At 40.8% G+C, this 24458-nt stretch overlaps 1 protein-coding gene across 1 annotated transcript in view; it reads left to right on the forward strand.

Moving 5' to 3' along the window:
* Positions 1 to 1280: 1280 nt before the first annotated feature.
* Positions 1281 to 24458, forward strand: part of FREM3 (FRAS1 related extracellular matrix 3) — an 89728-nt gene continuing 66550 nt past the window's right edge. The window contains exons 1-2 of the mRNA XM_059176230.1: positions 1281 to 7155; positions 8527 to 8616. Of these exons, the coding sequence (XP_059032213.1) occupies positions 1977 to 7155; positions 8527 to 8616 (5269 nt within the window). The 5' untranslated portion in view covers positions 1281 to 1976. The remainder of the gene's footprint in view (positions 7156 to 8526; positions 8617 to 24458) is intronic.

Here is a 24458-nt window from a genome sequence, read left to right on the forward strand (position 1 = left end):
TGTGGATTATATAGACCCATGGCCTTTCACTTGCTAAATTAAATATTTAAAGAGAATATTAATGCTTTCAAGCCAAAAGCAGATTATTTCTGCTCTGGGAGTCAGTGCTGCTGCTGTTGAAATGCATAAGACAGGCTTCTGCAGCACAGTAAAATAAAATAATTTGAGGATAACATTGTATACATATATTCCCCTCAAAGCCATATTTTATCATTATAACTTAGAACACAACTATTTTCACTGACATCAACAAGTCTCACATTTATATTAATTGCATAAGATAGCACATTACAATTTTTTAACACGTTTTTTAAAACTTTCATTTATGCTTCAAATCTTAAGCCCAAGATACATTAACTTCACAGGAAATCCGCTCTGAGAAACCTCTTTCTAGGCCAAACACCTGCTTCCCCTCAGACTCCCCAAAACACAGTGCATACATGTCATTCTCTGTTCACAATCACCGCCTTCCTGCCAGTGCGCTGCTCACACCCAGATCGGCTCAACTGTGGCGTTCTGCAGCACATTACAATTTTAATTACAGGAAAAGAGTAATCGGCTCTGTGCCTAAATGGACACCCCTAATATTTGGAAAAATAGACATGAAGGGGCACCTGGGTGGCTCAGTCTGCTAAGTATCAGACTTGGGCTCAGGTCAAGACCCCAGAGTCCTGGGATTGAGCTCCATCTCCTCCAGGCTCAGCTCAGGGAGTCTGCTGCTCCCCCCACCCCCCATCCTATGCCCCTCCCTGCATTTGTGCACTCTCTTTCTCTCTCTTTTTTTTTCTTCTCTCAAATAAATAAATAAAATCTTAAAAAAAAAAAAAAAAGATATGAGACTAAGTAGCTAACATTACACCCACCCAGGGGAGGCATCCTTAACTAAAAGCCACAAAGAGCAAGCCTAATTCCATTCCAAGCGTTAAATAGATTAATTCACAGAAATTGATCCAAGTACCTGGGCTATTTTCTCTGCTACTGTTTCTCTTGACATTCTAGCCTCTGGCTACTATATATTTTTCTACAAATGAAGTATTTAGGATACAGCATATCTAATAAACTCAGAAGGAGTCACTTTTGATCAGATAAGGAAACCACATTCTAAAAAAAAAAAAAAAAAAAAATGGAAGGAAGCCAATCTGCACACTGGGTTGTGTGGTATGTGAGACCCACTGATTAGAAACAGATTTTAAAAGCCGTTCAAGTTCTCCAGCCTGGATGCTAATCTTTTTCCTCCAGAACTGAGTGAAGAAAAATGCCAGGTTATTTTGGAAGCACCGAATTACAAGATCTAGGAATAAGCTACTTCATCAGACGGGCAGCTAGAAAATCCTATTTGCAAAATAGCTCCCACCAGCTTCTTTTATGTCCGAAGTGAGACTCAATTTTGGCTAGAAAATGCACGCCTGTCAGCGGTAAGGAAGAGGAATGGTGGCTCTCCCCGCTATCAGAAACACCGTTGCCTGGATGAATGGACCGCGGGAGCGCAGTGTCTTCCACGCACAGAACTGACCCGGGTACAGTCGCTGTCTGTCTCCCAGTCCTAAAGAACAATCTCTTCGAGACACCCGGGGAGAATATCCCAAGCAGATGGTTTGAAGCAAGCAGCCGGGGCTGCACAGTGGCCGACTACCCCTCCCGGCACGAAGGTCAGTAAGGTAGCGAGGTTAAAGGCACAAAGCAGCGGAGGGGCGAACTCCGGCACCCTCGTGAGGTCTGCGGGCGTTGGGCATATCTAGGCGGTCCCCGGAGCCAGCCGAGGAGAGGCTTGGGACGCAGGCAGGGCAGAAGGTGAGCATAGCCCTCTCTCCCCGCTGCTTTTACCTGCCACAGCTGGAGCATGGCTACTGGCTCCTGCTGAGTCCGCGCCCCGGCTCCGGACGGGACAGCAGCCTCCAACTCCCCAGCCTGCACCTGCAGTTGAGCCGGCCCTCTCTGGACAGCGTACTCTCCAGGTATCCCAGCGTCAAGGTCCCATGGCTGGGACTTCTCCGCGCCCGGCTGGGACGCCCCGGCAGCTTCTCCCGGCTCTCGCTTACGTGCTCCTGAGCTGCCCGGTGCTACAGGGACAAGCACCCTCGCCTGGGACGGAACCCCACCCTGCGCTCTATCTGCCCACCTGGGATGCACTGGCCTGCAATAACCCCGACAGCCCCAGCGTCCTGATCGCTAACCCCGGACTCCGGGTTCCCGCGGGCCGCTCGCTTTGGCTCGATCCGCTCCGGGACCTGGTGATTCGAGTGCAGCCCGGGCACCAGTGCGAGGTGACGGTGCTGGACACCCTGCCGCTGAGCCACGGTGCGCTCTCCCCTGGCCGCTTCCCCTGCACCTTCGGGCCCCGCCAGGTCCAGTACACTCACTTCGGCTCCCGAAGCCCGGGACGCGCTCGGGTGCGGCTGCAGCTGCGCTATGAGGCCCCGACTTACACGCTGGTACGGCCCTTCACGCTGGATGTGGACCTGGTCTTCTCCCAGCCAGAGCTGGTGACCCGCAACAGGCCTTTGTCGGTGGAGAGGCTGCGGGGCTGGAGCCAAGCCATCGACCGGAGAGTGCTGGAATTCGCCTCCCTGGGGAACGGAGCCTCTACCACCAGCAGGTGCTGGCTCACCCTTCTTCCTCCCCAGGGCGGTCCGCTGCCCAAATATGGACGTTTGGTGGACGCCATGGGGACTCCTCTCCCCAGAGGCAAGAGGGTAGACTGTGAGGCTTTTGTCAGAGCTGGGGTGCGGTATCAGCATACTGCCACTATCCTGTCGCCCAATCGGGACTATGTGCCCCTAATGGCGGAGCTGCTAGGGCCAGAGGACGGAGGCGCTGGGTCAGAGGAGGTGCTGTCCCGCGAGCACTTCCAGCTGCTGGTGAGCATCCATGAGGGAGTAGAGAACACTGCACCTAGGCCCAGCTTTGCGGCCCTGATGATGATGGAGGTCAGTCAGTTCTTACTAACAGCCCTAACCCCTGACGCATTGGCTGCAGATGACGAGGAGTCTGACCCTGATGACCTGGTCTTCAACATTCGCCTTGACCGCACAACCACGCCAGGGCAGGGGTACCTAGTCAGCACTGATGACCCCCTGGGTCTTCCAGTCTCTTTCTTCACCCAGCGTGAGCTACGAAACCTGAAAATTGCCTACCAGCCCCCAACAGAGAAACTGGATTCAGAGCACCTCTTCCAGCTGGAGCTGGAGGTGGTGGACGGAGATGGCGCCACCTCAGACCCCTTTGCCTTCACGGTGATAATGAAACCCATGAACACCCTGGCCCCAGTGGCTAGATGTAACCAGGGACTGCTTCTATTTGAAGGTCAGTTAAAGCCTCTGTCCAGCACCCACAGCCTTCAGATTGGGGATCATGATAACCTAAAAGAGGTGATAGTAACTGCAGTAAGGGGCTTGAGGCACGGGCAGCTGGTGGTGCTTGGGGCACCAGCTGGGTGTAAGCATTTCACACCAGAAGACCTGGCAGCAGGGCGAGTGGTGTACCAGCATGATGGCAGCAACACCTACAGTGATAATATCATTTTTCGGATGGAGGATGGGTGCCACCAGGTGGAATTCCTCTTCCCTGTCACCATCATACCTGTTGATGATGAACCACCAAAGGTCAAGGCCAACAACGGGCTCTCAATTACAGAAGGACAGGTGGTCCAGATTTCCCCCTTTGTCCTGAGTGCTACTGATCCTGACTCTGATGACTCAACCATCCACTTCGTGCTGGAAGACCAGCCTCTAGAAGAAAAAAAGGAAGAAAGAGGGTGGGATCTGGCCCCTGGTTCCTCTTACTCAACTCAGCACCTGGGGGAGATGTTCCTGCGGCAGGCTAAACCACCTCTGTCCCCTGAAGATGAAGATTGGTATTATGTGGAAAAAGAAGGACTTTATGAGAAGGTGGTGACTGAGTGGCTTCAGCAAGACATCATGGAAGGGAAACTCTTCTACCGCCATCTTGGACCCCATAGCCCTCAACCTGTAATGGCTCAGCTGACTTTCCATGTACAAGATGACCATGACCCACCCAACCTATCCAACCAGCACTTCTTCACCATCAAGGTCCAACCAGTGGATCTGCAGAGTCCAGAACTATTTCCAGGAACTACCCTAGAAATGACTGTGCACCAGTACCAACTCACTTACTTCCAGAAGAAATTTCTCCAATATATTGACCAGGACTCAGATGACCAGAATCTGTGGTACACCTTACTGACACCCCCAACTGACACAGATGACAACCACCAAGTCCAGGCTGGAGAAATTGTGCTCACTGATTCACCAGATATGCCCATCATGAACTTCACCCAGGCCCAGGTAAATCTCCTTAAAGTTGCCTACCAGCCACCACAGAAGAAGCTGGGTGTTGTACCACGGGTTTTACAGTTCACCTACCAAGTGGAGGATGCTGCAGGCAACAGTGTACCTGGAGCATTCACATTGTTCCTGAAACCTGTAGACAACCAGCCTCCAGAAGTCACCAACAGAGGTTTTACTGTCTTAGAGGGAGGAAATTTTATCCTCAGCAGTAATGAACTGGATGTCATAGACCCTGACACTGATGTTGACCAGATTGTCTTCATATTAGTCTGGGGTCCCCAACATGGACACCTGCACTACTTAAATAGACATATGGTTCCAGGGGAACTTTTCATGCAAGCTGATATTATTAATGGGAAGGTCTCTTACCAGCACAGCAGAGACCAGTCTACCAACGACAACTTCCATCTGGAGGTAAGTGACAGGGTGCACCACATACCCATCACCGTCCAGATTTCTGTGCATCCTGCTGCAGCTTATAAAAATCCCAGGATCTCTATTACAGGTGGTCCATTATTAAATGTTTCCATAGATGTACTAGAGAGAAGAGCCACTAGGATCACCATAGGCATGATACGTGGCATAAAGAAGGGTGCAGGTGACTTGATGCTATCTTTCATTATGGAGGATAGTCCCAAATTGGGTACTCTTCTAGTGAATGGTTTACCTACAGGACGATTCACCCAAGAGGACCTCATCAGTGGGGCAGTAGTCTATGTCCACACTGGGGGTGAAGTTGGCTTCCAGAAACAACATGATACCTTTAGCCTCACCCTTTCCAAGGATTCTTATCAATGGGTGGTGGGAGACAGCATAGTGGAGAGAGTGCGGGTGCAAGTGGTTGTGCTGCCTGTGGATAATGTGGCACCCACAGTCTTGGTGGGGGAGTCTTATATTGTTGATGAAGGCGGTAAGAATCCCTTGACCTTACGACATCTCAATATTGAAGATGTGGACACACCCCAAGATGAAATCCTATGCACAGTGACTGGTCAGCCAGCCTCTGGCTACCTGGAAAACATTGCACCAGCTCCTGGCTCAAAAGAATCACGGGCTGGTAGCCCCATCAGTGCTTTCTCTATCAAAGATGTCCAAGAGAGGCATATCAGTTATGTACAGAGTATTCACAAAGGGGTAGAGCCACAAAAAGATCAATTCACCTTTCATTGTTCCGATGGCATCAACTTTTCCCCAAATGTCTTCTTCCCTATAATCATCTTACCCACCAATGACGAGCAGCCTGAACTCTTTGTCGGTGAGTTTGTGGTATTAGAGGGGATGAGCCTGGTCATAGACACCCCACTGCTCAATGGAGCAGATGCTGACTTGCCACCAAATGAGCTTCACTTTCAGCTCACAGCCCTCCCTCAGCATGGCCGAATTGTCCAGCAGCTGGCCACAGGCAGCCAGCCCATCCACAGCTTCACCTTACAGGAAATCCAGGAGGCCTCTACTATTGTGTACGAGCATGATGACTCTGAGACCACAGAGGATAGTTTTGAGGTCTGGCTGAGTGATGGCAAGCATACCACCCACAGGAAGATTCCCATTATGGTGATCCTGGTGGATGATGAAACCCCTCGACTGACCACCAATGCTGGACTGGAAGTAGAGACTGGACACACTGAGGTCATCACAAATTGGGTCCTTAAGGCCACAGATTTGGACTCCAGTAAAAAGAGCCTCAGTTTTGTCCTCCGTTCAGGGCCTCAACAAGGGCTTCTACAGCGGCTGAGAAAACCCAGAGGGGAGGTGAGAGATAACCTCACCCTAGGAATGAACTTTACCCAGGATGAGATTGACAGAAGCCTCATCTGTTACACCCACACAGGCCTAGATGGAGTTCTTGACATTATCAAGTTCGATGTGACTGATGGGATTAACCCTTTGATAGGCTGCTACTTCCACATCACCATTGGGAGCTTAGACAGGGTCTTCCCTGAGGTGGTTAGCAAAGGGCTGACCCTGACAGAAGGTGGCAGAGTGACCCTTACCACCAATCTGCTTAGCCCCAGTGACCTCAACAGCTCCAATGAACAGCTTCACTTCAGAATCACACAGGCTCCTAGCCTCGGGCACCTGGAGAGCTCCGACCACCCTGGGAAGCCCATTGCCTCTTTCACTCAGCTTCAGTTGGCTAGCAACAAAATATTCTATGCCCACACTTCAAATGATGAGATAAAGACCGACAGTTTTGAGGTTCAAGTGACTGATGGACTCAGCCACGTGTTCCGAACCTTCAGGATCTTTATCACAGATGTGGATGATAAGAAACCTATCCTAACCATCCATAAACTAATACTGCACAAAGGGGAAGGCAAACACCTAACTCCCTTTGAGTTGACAGTGGAAGACAAGGATACTCCCGATGATCTTCTCCTCTTCACTGTCACCCAGCTCCCCATCCATGGTAGGATTTTGTATAATGGCAGTCATCCTGTGACCACCTTCACCAAGCGGGACCTGAATGAGAACCTGATTAGCTACTGGCACGATGGGAGCAAGACAACTGAAGACAGTTTCTCCTTCACTGTGACAGATGGCACTCATGCTGATTTCTATGTCTTCCCAGACACTGTCCTAGAGACACACAGACCTCAGGTAATGAGGATCCACATAAACCCTCTAGACAACAGACTCTCCCAGATTGCCATTGACAGAGGCGTGTCACCCTTGACGCACCTTCACACTGGACACGTGAGCTTCCTGATTACCAACAGATCTTTGAGAGCAGAGGATCAAGACAGCTTCCATGGGTTTCTGAAGTATAGAGTGACCAGAGGACCAGAACATGGCTTCATTATCAACACTGGCCTTGGAAACCAGAGCACGCGAGTGTTTGTGCAAGGTTAGTAACAATGCCCCTGATGCCTCCGTCCCTCTCCTTGAGCAGATCGGATCTCCCAATTCTGTATAAAATTTTCCCAACCTCAGCCCACTGACAGAAAGATTTTGATTCTAATGAAATACGGTGGAATATGAGATTATTCTGGTAGTAAAAGAGGGCAACTAGTCCTTTTCCAGCCATCTCATCAGGATGCCCTTTTAACTCTCGGACATCTAGTAAAGCTGGTAGTTATGCCCTAAAATTGCAGAATGCAGGTAGACAGTTTCTGCTTCTGAAATCCCCCTGTAAGATAAGATTACATTAATTTTGGTAATATCAGTTTAACTTCAAATTTTAAGTCATGACAAACCTAGGAATTGTTTCCCTGGTTTATCAGTAAGTTTAGATTTCTGAAGATATTTTTTGTATTTAGGTTTGGGAGATAAATATTACACTGCACATTTTATTGTAGTATTCAAATGTAACTTATGTATCTAAAAAAAAAAAAAAGCACAGAACTAAATTTTCCTAACTGTGTGGTGAGATATGTTTTAACGAACTTTTTAAAAATATATTTGTCATCACTACATGGTGAATTTGAAGCAGGCTCCTCTGTTTTCCCAAGTAATGTGACTCCTGCTGTCTTTGGCATCTCTTTACATTGTCTTAAAACTATTTCATGTAGCTTTATGTTTGAGATGTGAAAAGATACATGGAATGCAATCTTAGATTAAAACTTATGAAGGGTTAAAAAATAGTCCAGCTACATTTTCAGAATTGCTTCTAAAGCCAATGAAATCATGTGGTTTTATAAGAATTATCTTTATAAATAAATACCTCCAAAATGCATATTGTCTTTAATATACTAATAGTTATCCATACCCAAAAAAACCACAATTACAAACCAAGTGACAAATCTTAAAAATCCAAGAGAATAGGTAATAACAAAATTGTGATTTTATTCCCATTTTCTTTTTTCTTAGAATACTGCAGTTATTCTTGCTTAAATTCATTTGACTAATAGTTAATAAATAACCACTGTCATTCCAAGCTCCAGGCTTATACAGAACCAGTTGGGCTCAGCTTTCCATAGAGGGCCAGGGTGTTGTAAAACATGGATCCCTGGAATGTCTTTCTTGTTGGGGATTATCCTACAGATCATACACATAGCACAGTAACAAAAGTTTAATCTAACGTTCTATTTTTGTCAGTGTAACTTTAAGAAAAAATTTGATTCATTTTCACTTAATCATTTTTTAAAAGTTAGATTTGTATGCATTTAATCATTTTTAAATTTCTTTATTGTCATATTTCCATGCCTTAAACCACTGAAGTTCTTATACTCGTTTTCTATTGTGCCAATATGATGAGTGATACTTGCTCTTTTATTAGCTGACGTTGATGAAAGGAAGATCTGCTATGTCTTGAATGAAGGCAGCAGAGCAACAAAGGATATCTTCTACTTCTCTGTTGAAGACAATGGTAAGTCAGTGTTGAAACCTTAAAAGGGAGTCTTGGTTACTTAAAATCAATATGAAACTAGAAAATAATTAAATTATTTACATAGTAATTGCAGTCGGTATATGTCCTAATACAAACACGAATTCTTTTTGCTCTATTTGCAATCCTATGTCAAATGATTCTTGACATATCATTATTTTGGAAGGGAAAGCAATGAGGAATTTCAATAATAAGATATGAAGTATTTTGCCTGACCTAGATTATGTGTGATGTCCTATAGGCAAGTCAATCTGTTCTGGTGGTTCTGAGAATCTGACTGGTGGCTTCTGTCATTCTGGAACAAATTAGAAAGTCCAACTTTAGATTTTGTGAGGATTTTCAGCTCCAGCGCCGAATCTTAACGGCTCCTTGATCTCCAAATTGTAATATTCCTAGATGGAGTAAAAATTATGTTGACCACCATCGAGGAACACTTGCTTTAAAAATTGTCTTTGTAAGCTGCCCTCTGTCCTCAAAGTAGCATAATGGGAAGCAACAAGCTAGCAGAAGGTGCTTGACTCAGCCAGAAATGGGCTGATTATGTCGTTGAAGAAAAATTATTTTGCAGTATGACAGAATAATTACAAAAATTATGTCTGTGTGCTGCTTGCTGCTCAATAACCCTTTCAGTATAAATCATTACTCATTTCTAGTGAGTAACATGCATTTTCTTTCACAATCATATGCCATCATTCAGGACTGTTTGGGAAAATAGTCCTACCTGAAGGTTGCACAGTATATTGTGTCTGAATCCCAGCATACCCTGTGTGACTTTGGAAGAAGTAACCTGGGCCGCTCAGTGACTCATTTCACTCATGTGTAAAATGGTGATCTTCATACCACTTCCAAAGGACTGCCAAGAGGATTAGTGAGATAATATATGTAAAGCGTTGGGCACAAAGTAGATGCTTATTAATAATAAGTCACCTTCTCCACTCTGATGAGACTACGGTGGAAACCACTGACCCCTTCTCTCCATCTTCTCACTTAAAGTTTAAAATCTGATCTTTCTTTCATCCTTCAACTTCCTAAGGACCAAAGTCACTAAAAAGATGAAGATGAATTCAAGCCTTCTAAACGGACTCACTAATGTAAAGCATATGTGAGACTCAAATAGTTTATAATGACTATTTTTCTTTCTGTTTTCTAGAAGGATGATATTCTAAAAAGATGGGTATCTGATTTGCATGTTATCCTTTCTGGATGACATCAGAAACAAGAGTCAGTCTGTGATGATAAATGTGAATTTTATATTGTGACCATTCTTGAGTACTTTCTATGGGCCAGGCAATGCTTATATACATTATGCCTTTGATCCTCACTGTAAAATAAGAGGTAAACATTACGATGCCTATTTTTAAATGAGGGCACCAAAGTTAACTAACTGGATGGAAGTCATCCAAGTAACAAGCAGGCGAACTGGAATCAAACCCAGGTAGTGCAGATTCCAAAGCCAGGGTTCCTAACCACCATTGCTCCACCACTTCTGGTCATGAGGCCAAAAGTATGGACAGAAGTCAGGGAATAAAGCAAAGACAGCACTTCCTCACCTCACAAAGAAGCTTCTATTAAATTAAAGTGATAATAATAACCAAACATAGATTCCAAAATATTTGAGGACATCTTTGCTCAAAGTGTGGATGGTAAAACACATATGTATGTCCATATGCTGATTCAATATTTATGCATTTACTTGTTCCCTGGATTTTGTTCTTGTTTTCTGAGAGTCAAGCACAGAGCTAAGACCCGTATCTGCCCATTTTTTGGAGCTTTCTTGGAATAGCTTAAAACTGCTAAAGAACTTGCTTAAACATTTTCGTGTCAGGTATTTTCAAATTTTATAAATTTTTTTTCTCTACAAGAGCTGACTTGATATTTGCTTTTAAAATATCCCAGTTTGGGGGTGGGGAGTACCTGGATTGGCTCAGTCTGTGAAGCATCTGCCTTCAGCTCAGGTCGTGATTCCAAGGTCAGGGATAGATCCCCACATCGGGCTCCCAGCTCAGTGGAAACCATACTTATCCCTCACCCTCCCCCTCTGCCTGCTGCTCTCCCTGCTGTGCTTTCTCTCTCTCTGGGTCAAATAAATAAATAAAGTCTTAAAATATATGTAAAATAATAATAATAAAATAAAATATCCCAATTTTAAAAATATTTCCCAAACGGCATAAGATTTACAATTTGTTAATTTTTTTTTTTATCTTGACAACATATAGCACTAGCAGAAGGTACTGCTTCCAGTTATTTAAGCTTTTGGAATTGGGCACACTTCCAGGGCTGCATTTTTTACCAATGGGTTGGTGTTGGTGGTTGTACTAACTTTGAAGGCATTAAAAGAAGCCTGTGCCCTACCTCTAGGACTGGGCATTAGGCACATCCATAGGTGAGCTCAAGGGTCTTAAAGGTGGAACTATTGGCAATATGATTCTAAAGATGCAATGTATTAGAACCCCAAGCTGGACATCAGGAGGCTTCCAGTGCATGGGCTCTGAAATCAGGCTGTCTGCACTCAAACCCCAGCACCACACTTCAGTGGTTGTATATCTTTGAGAAACGGTGCTTTAGTTTGCTCATCTGTGACTCGGAGATGATTATAATGTGTATCTCATAGAATTATTATGAGAATTTCATTGGTTTCCCATTGCTACTCCAAAGAATTACCACAAATTTAGTGGCTTAAAACAACACAGACTTATAAGTCTGTTGTTCAGAAGTCCAGAGTGGTTCTTACTGGGCTAAAATCCAGGTTTGGGCAAGGCTGCCTTCCTTTCTGAGGACTCTAGGGGAGAACCCATGTCCTTGCCCTTTCCAGCTTCTAGAAACTGTTCCATTTCTCCATGATCAAAGCCAGAAGTGTCCAGTCTTCCTCGTTAGCTTCACTCTGGCCCCAACTCTCCTGCCTCCCTCTTTCCCTACGAGAATCCCTGTGATTCCATCGAGCTCACCTGAATAATCCAGGATACTGTCCTCCCCAACCCCACCCAAAATCGTTAATCACACCTGCAGAGTCCCTTTGGCCACGTGATACATGCACACGCTCTGGGAATTAAGATGTGGACGTCTTTAGGGACCCATCGTCGTAAGCACCTCGAGTCCTAAAGAAGGAACACGCATGAGACCCTGAAGAGTGCCTGGACGAAGCAAACACACGATGGGTGTTATTATCTTTAGAATTAATAGCTGAGATACCAAGTGTTATATTTCTCTTGTGTCGGGTAAAAAGAAATTTAACAATTTATTCCTGAAAATCTATGGTTAGATCGGTTGATTATATAAAAAGTTCAACTTCTTTTAAGATTTATTTATTTATTTATTTATTTATTTGAGAGAGAGAGAGAGAGGGAGCCCAAGTAGGGGGAGCAGCAGAGGGAGGGAGAAGCAGGCGCCTCGCTGAGCAAGGAGACCAACACGGGGCTCAATTCCTGGATTCTGGGATCATGACCTGAGAAGAAGGCAGATGCTTAACTGACTGACTCACCCAGGGACCCCCCAAAATTCAACTTTTAAACTATTATGGTGAATTATCTTATTGGGGTATTGCCTGGAACTCTTGGTTTCTCATCTTTTTCTCTGCCCACTTATAAACTGATTTCATAGTTATTAGAAGCCCACTAAGAAAAAAAAAAAAAAGTCCACTAAGGAGATAAAGAGGAGGAAGTAACTCAGATCCACTGTTCTAGGCTTTGTCACTGCACTCTGAGCCACCACACACAGAAATACCTTACCTATCCACATCCTGTTTCCTATAGCAATTGTGCCTTTTTCTTTTTGCTCTGCTATAGTTAAATGAAGTAATGTATGCCAAAAATATAATAAGACACCCAGCATCTACCAATTCCCCAATAAATATGAGTTTTCTTTCCTTCTTTCCTGTAGGATAGTTATACATATACCTATATTCATTTACACAGCTGGACTGGGAATCCAAATGTAAAGTTTTTTACAATGTACCTAGTTTGTATGTTCTATCTGTTGCTGCATCATCAGTTTTGAGTAACTCAGACTAAGGCCATTGCTGTGTAAGATCTCAATCTTTTTTATAACATTGGTGGCAAATTTCATTTTGCTCAAGGTTATCATGAAAGCCACAGGTAAAATAGGGAATGCATTTTAGAATTCTAAAGCTCTGGACCAGGCACCTGTGTGGCTCAGTCATTAAGCATCTGTCTTTGGCTCAGGTCATGATTCCAGTATCCTGGGATCGAGCCCCACATCAGGCTCCCTGCTCAGTGAGAAACCTGCTTCTCCCTCTCCTACTCCCCCTGCTTGTATTCCCCCTCTCTGTCTCTCTCTCTCTCTCTCTCTCTCTCTCTGTCAAATAAATAAATAAAATCTTAAAAAAAAAAAAAAAAAAAACCTCTGGACCAATTAAGCATACTGTCAAGTTCATCTATCTTCCTCTCCATAAGTCATTATACTCGTAGATTTGTCTTGAAATTTTGCATTATCTTTACTATATGTAATGCTGAATGGATCTGTTCTACTTACCCTATAATAACATAACCCTAAATTTATGTAGCACTTAATATTTCTACAATGTGTTTTTACAGATCTTATTCCAGTCGATCCTTACTATGATCTGTAAAACAGAAATCATTATCTCAGATTTTAAGATGAAGAAATGGGCTCGAAGAATTAAAATGATCCTTAGGAAGGAACCATCAGAAACATTAAAAGTCAATACTTTCTAAAAAGCCACAACAGATTGTGAGATAGTTTTACTTTGAGGATGTGCTACAGATACTTCACATTCTCCTTAAGACCTGAAACAGATTGTTTTATTTCCTCTTAAATTATTCAGGGTCTAAAACCAATCTGATTAACACTATGCATTCTGATATTTGAATTTACTTTAATTTGACCTGATACATGCCTCATGGTCCCTGTGAACACCAGTTTTCTATTTAGGTGAAGTGTCTTTTTTAAGCAAGTTATGAAAGTAAAGAGCAACAAAAAGGTTTTTTTTATGACCAGTGATAGAGCTAACCATAAGTCTAGTGAGTCTACTCTGCCCATGCAGTTAAGGGAATATCACACTTGCTTTGGACTTCAAACTCTCCAGAACACATCTAAGACTTCAAGAGCAAGGCAGAAAATGTCTCTGAATAGTCAACTCACAATATGTGGCCTGATATTTTCACACTTGACTCAAAGAAGCCCTTATTTGGAGTCTATTTACTCTTATTTCCCAAACAATTCTAATTTTATTTCAAATAAAAACAGTGGTAAGAAGAGAGTGGGGTTAAAAGCAAAGACCTACAGAATGCAGAAGCGATAGATAACAATGGGCAGTCAAAATATTCAAAGTCAGGAGAAACCAGGAGACAAGGTAGTGAAGAGACAAAACGTTGAGCCTGTTTCTATAACTATTTATAATATGGCAGAAGTGTACCTGCAGTAAGATTATAAAACGTTTTGCAAGTCTTCAGGGTGATGTCATAATAAGCCATATATAATATGGAAAGAGGTTCCTGATGTATTGTTAAAAAGAAAACCAAGTAGCAATTTATATAAAGCTGTAAAGGATGATTATATTTCCATGTATACATGCCTATATATATGTCTAGGAAAAAGTCAAAAGTATATATAGCAAAATGTTAAAAATGATTTATAATGGCAGTGATGGATTTATATCTTTTGACTTTGTTTTACATTTTTTTGTGTAAATGCTTTACAATGACCACTATTATCAGGGGGGGAAAAAAGCAATTTCCATTTAAGAAAAAAGAACAATGGACTACATCACAACTAACATGGTTCAATAATATTGATTTAAATGGCCAAACATGTTATTCTAGCTTATCAATAATTCAAAAATGTCCTCTTAATAATGCAATGGATTTAAAAATCCAAACAAAGGAGGATCAAGGGGGATTCTCTTCGGGCAGAAAGGAACCAACCATTACCCATGTTGCTGGCTCTTCCCCTCATGAGTCCTTCTATCATTTCTTCATACCTGACCAGAAATGAGTTGTTAACTCTTGGGCAAGCTATAAGCAAGGCAGGTCCAGAGACAATGGGGCAGGTGGCTAGAGGGATAGGCAAGGCTCACCACCAGTGTCCCCATGTTCAGTCTATGGAAGAATTAGTTCAGCGTCACAAGGTACAGGAAAAAGCTAGCAATTTGGTTGTGCTCATACTGTGCTAAGCAAAAATTAATGTCATTCCCCTCTCCTTTGTGAAACATGCTAGGTAATCTTTCCTTTATGTCATTTGTGATTTAATTTGGTTTTTTCACTTTCATGCTGAAACCATTGTTTCTTGATAGAAAAATGAAAGAGGTACTTCTATTTGGATCACCTTACAAGGTGTCTAGACAGACACCTCAGCCACATTTCCTGTATCTGTCCAGAGGCCACACTTGGAGTGTACCTGTCCTACAGTAATATTTTGCTACAAACTAATTCTTATAGAAATGGCAATACCTTTTCACAACCTCCACTACTGAGTCATTTTTAAGAGCCCATTCCATGAATGGGAGAATGGTAAGGAACAATATTGAAAACTACCTTCATGGCACTATTTATGCCTTGTCTTTAGTATTGCTAATTGTACTTCCAGCTGAAAGCTTTAAGTCTACAACTCCGCATTCAAATACCTGACTATACAGGTTATTTTTAACATAAATAGCCTAAAAATTTTTATATGGCCAGTAATTCCTCCACCAGATAACAAACTATGCACATTTTAAAAAAAAAATAAATGCATATACAGGGGTGCCTGGGTGGTTCAGTGGATTAAGCCTCTGCCTTCAGCTCAGGTCATGATCTCAGGATCCTGGGATGGAGCCCCGCATCAGGCTCTCTGCACAGCAGGGAGCCTGCTTCCCCCCTCTCTCTCTGCCTGCCTCTCTGCCTACTTGTGATCTCTGTCAAATAAATAAAGAAAAAACTTAATATATATATATATATATATATATATATATATATATATATATATATTTAAAATAAATGCATATACATAGTTAAAGAATAATAATAATTCTTTAACCTAATCCCTTTGCATTGATACCTAATCCCTTCTCTTCTTTTTTCTTTCAAAAAGAAAATTAATCACATAGCAGAAAATAAATGTATATTCTTTTTATTTACACAAAAGAGATTATTTTTTATGCTTGGCTCTGAGCCTTGCCTTCTTTTGTCTAGGTTATATCCAGATATATACTGAACTAACACAGATCTACCTTACCTGCTTTATCCTTTGTAAACAGATAATATTTTTTACAGCTATGTAAACCAGAAACTCTTCTTACATATATATGGCGGTATTTTTTCCCTTGTATTTTCAGTGCTTCCTGAACTTACTCTTGGCCTACACTTGTGAATGCATACCTTTTTTTAGCAGTGAAGATGCTGATTTAACCTGGGTATTTGCATGTCTAAAACATTCTAGCTTTTCCCTAAATTCATAGTTGCTTCAGACATACAAGGCTCTCTCATATGAGGGTACCAAGTGTAGTTCAGATAGAAAATGTGAAAGCAGTTTATTCCAAAATTAACTATTAATCCTTAGAAGTTAAAAAGTATGCACAAGGGAAAAAGAAAAAAGAAAAAAAGAAGCAAAGCATTTTCTGCTGGTAGGTGCTCCCAGAAACCCCCTCAGATTTCTTGCTTTCTTGGCTCTGCCAAGGCTGACTCTGGAGGAGTCTCAGTTTTTTGGTGTTTTTAAGGTCTGTCATGCTGAACTTACAAGGACTGAGTCCACAATTCAGAGCAAAGTCTAAAGTCACAGGGGCACTGAACTGCCCCAAGATGGTCTGCTTCTCTGAGTACAGGTCGAAAGAAGTTTTGCAAATTTCTAGCTCCTAGTCAATGAGGTTGTGAGGACCACCACTCTGTGACTCTACGAGAGACGGGCAACCTTATCCATTTACAGGACACATGGCAGAGCTGAGTCTAAGCCTGTATGGATAGTGTAGGAACACTTTTAAACCTCCTAATTCTAGATAAGTCCCACATCTTATTTTTTTTGGCATCGGCTTGTCCATGCTTGAAAAACGTAGCTGCTTTTTTCATATATTTTAATAACAAAGTAGAATTCCTTACTGAATTTTCACATAGAAAATTAGGTGAGGATTTGAGATAAAAGTTCTACAGGTATTGAGGTGAAAGTGAAATAATTTCCAGATGATTTTCTCAGTTCTCAGTTTTATCCTGTTGGTACTAAAATATCCCTAATGTTTCAGACATATTTTTTTAAACTAAAAATAATATGTGCACAAACAGTACAAATATTTGAATAGTACAAAATAGTATAAATATCTATATTTTTACAATTTATTTTTTTGTGATTTTTTTAAATTTTTTATTTTTTATAAACATATATTTTTATCCCCAGGGGTACAGGTCTGTGAATCACCAGGTTTACACACTTCACAGCACTCACCAAAGCACATACCCTCCCCAATGTCCATTTATACAATATTTAAATAATTATTCAAATAAATATTCAAATATACAAGAGCATACAATAAAAAGTGGAAGTTCTCTCCTGTTCCCATCCATAGTCCTATCCCACATGAAACCAAAAATTGTTTTTACCTAAGCAAATGTTAGCACACACACATACATCTTGTCATAATTATGTCTTCCATTAATGTTGAAAGTCCTGGAGGTCTAGGAGATAGATAAATTTTATTTACATATTGTCCAATTTTTAATCTTTATGTAAATGGAAGCTGTTTAAAATTGTAGTTTCGGCTGTGTATGCCAGATAAAGAGGAAATAATTTGGCTAATTGAGCTGATACACTCAATCAAATCATATAATCCTGATCATAATCTGTGTTAGAACTGATATGCCTCCCAACAATAACTGGCATATGGTAGATGCTTAAATCATAGTGGTTGAATAAAGGGATAAACCCAAATTCATGAAAAAGTGACCAAATCTCAAATTCATCTTATGATTTGTAGAGGCTGTATGCTTAGTCATAGTCATGATTCAAAAAAATAATGTTGATCATGGTTGTGGGTAATTTGGGAGGAGACTTTTGAAATTAAAAAATAAATGTATTTTAGAGTTTATGATCCACAGCAAATAACCTCAGAGAAAAATGGCTTTGGTCTCTTTATCTTTGAGTATTTGCATGAAAGCATTTTGTTCATATTTTTCTCCCCACAGAATAAAACACAGGCTTATTTTTTTAACCATAATCTATTTTTTAAAACTGTGCAATTCCATATATAAAAATAGAAAGCCAGGTTGAGCATGCAGTAACCTAGAAAAGCTCTGGTGTAAGAAAATAATTATACTTCACAAAGATGATTAATGAAAGGAGAAAACGTTTTTGAAAGTGAAGAAATACTATGAATGATGCTCTTTCAGTATTCTTGACTAGTAAATCAAGACCTGCTATATTCAGAGAGTGTCTCATTTAGATCACATTATTGTGCTTCTCTTGCTTCTCATTTTCCAGTTGCTAAATATCCTCATTACCACATACATCAATTTAGGGAACATTTTATTGCTTGAAAAGAGAATTTATTGCTTAAAAACAGCAAAGCTGTTTTTGTCTTATGTTATGTAAACAGGCTCTTAAATAATCACTTCAGGGATCAATTTAAAATAAAACTTGACAACCTCAGGATTAGGTCCTAAATTCTGTGTACATAACACATGTACCTAATAAATAGATAATTATAAGTAAACAAATACATATGTGTATATGTGCACGTATGTATGTATATTAGTTTGTGAGATATACATGAACACCCAGAGGTCTCTAAAATAAGAAAAAATATTTTGACTCATGTGGTATGGCCAGTTAACATGTATCCATCTTCTTGATAATGAAGTAAAATAGTTTGATTTCAAATTCGGGCTCATCATTTATTGAACATCTCTTTCTTGCCCCAGGTGTTATGTGAAGTAACTTACCTTTCATTTAATCTCCACAGTACCCTCACAAGATAGATATTATCCCCCATTTTATAGATAATAAATGCTAAGTCTTGGTGACATTGAGTGAAATTGTTATTAATGTTATTAGCACTTGAACATTCTAGGGAGTCTTATGGAAGGATAAGACCGTAGCAAAATCCTAATGCTTATGAAATTAAATCAGTATTACAATTATCCTTATGTATTGATCGCCTCTTTGTCTAAAAATTACATGTTTCTCTGGAATGAAGAAGATATTTAACTTAAAGCAGAAATTATAGGGAATATTTGGAAGCAGCTGTTTATATAGGGCACATGCAAAAGATAAGTCCCACAGTGTAAGGAAGGCAAGAAGTACAAATGCCCGAATGATGCCATTGGTCCTTTCAGGAATCAGAAATCAGTTTCAACTTGGGTCGGATGACTCATCTGTAGTTTTGAATGACTAGAGTCACCAAAGACACTATTCTTAATAGAAAAATTATCTGCAGATGCATTCTGTCTGAGCTTCAAATAAGTCGGTCTGCTGGGCACTTTGCTCATCATTCTCTATCAGGACACAAACGCATTGTCTCCATGTATGATAATGATTCAGACTTTCTTAAAGGAATTTACAAAAAGTGGGAATGAATATGCATATATCCAGTCTGCATGGTCTCAGCCCAAATCTATGAGAAACTGGCAGAGAGGTGAAAACATGTACGAAGCGCAGAATGGGTATCAAACCCTGATCTCATTAGCAGGAAACCAGGTAGTAAAATATGCTGAGCATACCTGGTGCTTAACCCAGTCAGGTTTCCAGAGGCTTGAGCAGTAGCACAGAACCAGAGAAGTCAGTAACAGTGGTATTTCAGCCCCTTGGAATCTCAAGCCTACATCCAGGGCAAGGGATAACTGCTAGAATGACCAAGGATCACAGTGTTTTGTTCATTAGGTGTGTTATTAGGATGCTGTGCATTTGAAGGTGTGCAAGTAGAATGTTTGGCTTTCACTTTTCTTTTTTGACAGTAGATTAAGAAAATGAACATGGGAATGTATTGTTTCGCCAGGTGGCCTAAGCGGAGGGACCTTCAGAGCGATGCCTTCAGGATTCGGTTTCCAGCTTTGACTTTCTTCGTCTTTCTACCTCTCCTTTCACCCTCTGTCCTCATTTTCTTCCTCATTTGCATTTAATTTCTTTGTACAACTTATAGAATTAGCTCTGGGTGCTCATCATATTCCTCCTGGTTTTTTTCCCAGCCCTGCAATATCCTCCACCTATGACTTTATTTACATTACTTAATCCTACTTTTGCCTTCTTTTCCATTCTCCGAGGTAGTTTCCAAAAACCATAATATCCTTCAGTGTGTTTATTCAAAAAGTGTTTGAAAAAGGATAACAATACTGTTATTAAAGCAAGCCTACATCTTATAATAAGAGTGGGTTTTTTTGTAAGATTTTTTTTAAGATTAAGATTTTTTAAGATTTTATTTATTTGACAGACAGAGATCACAAGCAGGCAGAGAAGCAGGTGGGGGATGGGGGAGAAGCAGGCTCCCTGCCCAGCAGAGAGCCCAATGCAGAACTCGATCCCAGGACCCTGGGATCATAACCTGAACCGAAGGCAGAGGCTTTAACCCACTGAGCCACCCAGGCACCCCAATGAGAGTGTTCTTAATACCTGTCCTTAGTTATATCTAATAAATGTGCTAAGGTGTGCAATTTGTTATGGTTAGAAATAAAATTCTCTGAAACAGAACGAGGGGTTATGATGTCTACCCAAAAAAGCCATGAACATTAGAAACATCTGCTAGAGCCTGGGTGGCTCAATGGGTTAAGCCGCTGCCTTCGGCTCAGGTCACGATCTCAAGGTCCTGGGATTGAGTCCCACATCGGGCTCTCTGCTCAGCAGGCGGCCTGCTTCCCTTCCTCTCTCTCTGCCTGCCTCTCTGCCTACTGTGATCTCTCTCTGTAAAATTAAAAAAAAAAAAAGTCTGTTTCTTGATTTCTCTCTCCATCTCTACTCTCTCTATCTCATTTTTTAAAAATTAATTAATTAAAATAAAATAAATTTATTTAAAAAATAAATAAATAAATTTTAAAAATCTGCTAGAAAATAAAATCCTGCTGAAGGGAGGGAAATGAGCTTCAAGGAGCTAGCTATCCTCTCTCTCTCTTTTTTAAAGATTTTATTTATTTATTTGACACAGAGATAGAGCACAAGTAGGCAGAGCAGCAGGCAGAGGAAGAGGGAGAGGCGGGCTTCCTGCTAAGTAGGAAACCCGATGCTGGGCTTGATCCCAGGACACTGGGATCCTGAACTGAGCCAAAGGCAGCCACTTAATCCACTGAGTCACCCAGGTGTCCCAACTAGCCATCTTCTCTTTACTCATCAGGCTGGCACTCAGCCGTGCTCAGGACAGGCCCTTGGTGGAGCTGGCCGAGTTCCAGCCAGAAGCATCTTTGCTCAGGAGAGAGCCAGCTGAGGACCACTGTGGAAGCAATTAGGATAGACTGAAAACGGCTGTGGTCTCTGCTTCCTGTGATGAAAGTGGAATATGCACTAGTTGGCACAGCATTAGAACAAATAATAGGTTTCTTGAGACAATGACTTTCTAGTCTTTTTAAGAGACTAAAAAGAACTACTGGAGTTCAATAATTATTTGGGGGAAGACCTATAATGGATTTCTCATTTCCTTTTTTTAAATTAATAAATGCTGCCCTGCATCAAAGTCTCAGTGGCCAGAATTATGTATGTAGATGAATTAAAGACATCAAAGGCAAATTCAGTTTTTCTCTTTTGTAGTTTATTTTCAATAAAATAAATCTGTAGATCTTAACCCAAGAGATCTATAGATAGAATTCAGAGGCTCAGTGAACTTAAATGGAAAAAAAAATGGTATCTTTATTTTTACTAACCTCCACCTAAAATGTAGCTTCCCCCCCCCCAATTATAAATGTAAGTAACAAACAACAACATGATCAGCAGCACTTGTGGCTTTGTAACTAGTAGAAATAACATATTTTAATATCAAATTATAGGAAGTGTAGAGATGTCCAAGTATCCTTTATAGTCATTACTTTGAAATTTTGGTGGTAATTACTATTGGAAATTTCTTCTGTAATAGGCTTACAAGATAATTCATATACCATAATCATTCATATCCACCCATTTAAAGTATGCAATTCATTGGGTTTGGGTATATTATTAATTTTTTAGACTGTAGTAATATATAGAGCATAAATGTGGTGTTTCAGCCAGTTTTACACATATAATTCAGTGGCATTAATTGCATTTACAGTATCATGCAACCATCACCACTGTTTTCAATTTTTTTTATTTACCCCAAACAGAAACTCTCTAATCATTCAACAGTAATTATCCATTCTCCCTTTCCCCCAGCCCCTGGTAACCTCTAATCTACTTTCTGTCACTATAAATTTGTCTCTCTGCGTATTTCATATAAGTGGAATCATACAATATTTGTCCTTTTGTGTCTAGCTTATTTCACTGAACATGATGCCTTAAAGGTTCATCCATGTTTCAGTATCAAATGTATCAACTTCCTTCTTATGGCTGAAGAACATTCTATTGTGTCCATATACTATGTTTTGTTTTTCCGTTCACCTATTGACAGATACTTTGTTTCCAACTTTTGGCTGTTGTGAATAATACCATAATTAATTCATTTGGGTCTATACCTAAGAGTAGAATTGATAGGACTCATATGCTAATTCCACGCTTAGTTATTTTTAGTAGCCGCCAAATTGTTTTCCATAACAACTTCAAAAAAGTTTTTAATTTTCTGATAATTGCATTTTAATATAATTGAGTTTCACATAATCCTATGCATTTTTGCACATACATTCAGAAACATTGTTCGAAGAATAGGACCAGAGGCTTCCCCGGATTGCCAAAACACTTCCATGGCACACAGGCACAAACAAATGTGAAGAGCTCTGCACGCTAGCTTCCCTTTTTTTTTTTTTTTTTTTTGAAAATTTATGTATATTTATAAGCTACAGATCTTTAAAATAACATATATATTTCTTTTTTTAATTTTTTCAATTTATTTATTTTCAGAAAACCAGTATTCATTATTTTTTCACCACACCCAGTGCTCCATGCAATCTGTGCCCTCTATAATACCCACCACCTGGTACTACCACCTGGTATGCCACTTTAAACCCCTCAGATTGTTTTTCAGAGTCCACAGTCTCTCGTGATTCACCTCCCCTTCCAATTTACCCCGACTCCCTTCTCCTCTATAACACCCCTTGTCCTCCATGATATTTGTTATGCTCCACAAATAAGTGAAACCATATGATAATTGACTCTCTCTGCTTGACTTATGTCACTCAGCATAATCTCTTCCAGTCCCGTCCATGTTGCTACAGAAGTTGGGTATTCATCCTTTCTGATGGATACATAATACTCCATAGTGTGTATGGACCACATCTTCCTTATCCATTCGTCCGTTGAAGGGCATCTTGGTTCTTTCCATAGTTTGGCGACCGTGGCCATTGCTGCTATAAACATTGGGGTACAGATGGCCCTTCTTTTCACGACATCTGTATCCTTGGGGTAAATACCCAGGAGTGCAATTGCAGAGTCATAGGGAAGCTCTATTTTTAATTTCTTGAGGAATCTCCACACTGTTCTCCAAAGAGGCTACACCAACTTGCATTCCCACCAATAGTGTAAGAGGGTACCTCTTTCTCCACAACCTCTCCAACACATGTTGTTTCCTGTTTTGTTAATTTTGGCCATTCTAACTGGTGTAAGGTGATATCTCAATGTGGTTTTAATTTGAATCTCCCTGAGGGCTAATGATGATAAACATTTTTTCATGTGTCTGATAGCCATTTGTATGTCTTGATGGGAGAAGTGTCTGTTCATATCTTCCTCCCATTTTTTGATATGTTTGCCTGTTTCGTGTGTGTTGAGTTTGAGGAGTTCATTATAGATCCTGGATATTAACCTTTTGTCTATACTGTCATTTGCAAATATCTTCTCCCATTCCGTGAGTTGCCTCTTTGTTTTTTTGACTGTTTCCTTAACTGTGCAGAAGCTTTTGATTTTGATGAAGTCCCAAAAGTTTATTTTCGCTTTTGTTTCCTTTGCCTTTGGAGACATATCTTGAAAGAAGTTGCTGTGGCTGATATCGAAGAGATTACTGCCTATGTTCTCCTCTAGGATTCTGATGGATTCCTGTCTCACGTTGAGGTCTTTTATCCATTTTGAGTTTATCTTTGTGTAGGGTGTAAGAGAATGGTCAAGTTTCATTCTTCTACATATAGCTGTCCAGTTTTCCAGCACCATTTATTGAAGAGACTGTATTTTTTCCACTGTATATTTTTTCCTGTTTTGTTGAAGATTAATTGACCATAGAGTTGAGGGTCCATATCTGGGCTCTCTACTCTGTTCCACTGGTCTATGTGTCTGTTTTTATGCCAGTACCATGCTGTCTTGGTGATCACAGCTTTGTAGTAAAGCTTGAAATCAGGTAACGTGATGCCTCCAGCTTTATTTTTGTTTTTCAACATTTCCTTAGCGATTCAGGGTCTCTTCTGATTCCATACAAATTTTAGGACTATTTGCTCCAGCTCTTTGAAGAATACCAGTGGAATTTTGATCAGAATGGCATTAAAAATATATATTGCTCTAGGCAGTATAGACATTTTAACAATGTTTATTCTTCCGATCCAAGAGCATGGAATGGTCTTCCATCTTTTTGTGTCTTCTTCAATTTCTTTCATGAGTGTTCTGTAGTTCCTCGAGTACAGGTCCTTTACCTCTTTGGTTAGGCTTATTCCCAGGTATCTTATGGTTCTTGTTGCTATAGTAAATGGAATCGATTCTCTAATTTCCCTTTCTGTATTTTCATTGTTAGTGTATAAGAAAGCCACTGATTTCTGCACATTGACTTTGTATCCTGCCACGTTGCTGAATTGCTGTATGAG

The sequence above is a fragment of the Mustela lutreola genome, chromosome 1, assembly GCF_030435805.1.
Source record: "Mustela lutreola isolate mMusLut2 chromosome 1, mMusLut2.pri, whole genome shotgun sequence".
Taxonomy (NCBI): domain Eukaryota; kingdom Metazoa; phylum Chordata; class Mammalia; order Carnivora; family Mustelidae; genus Mustela; species Mustela lutreola.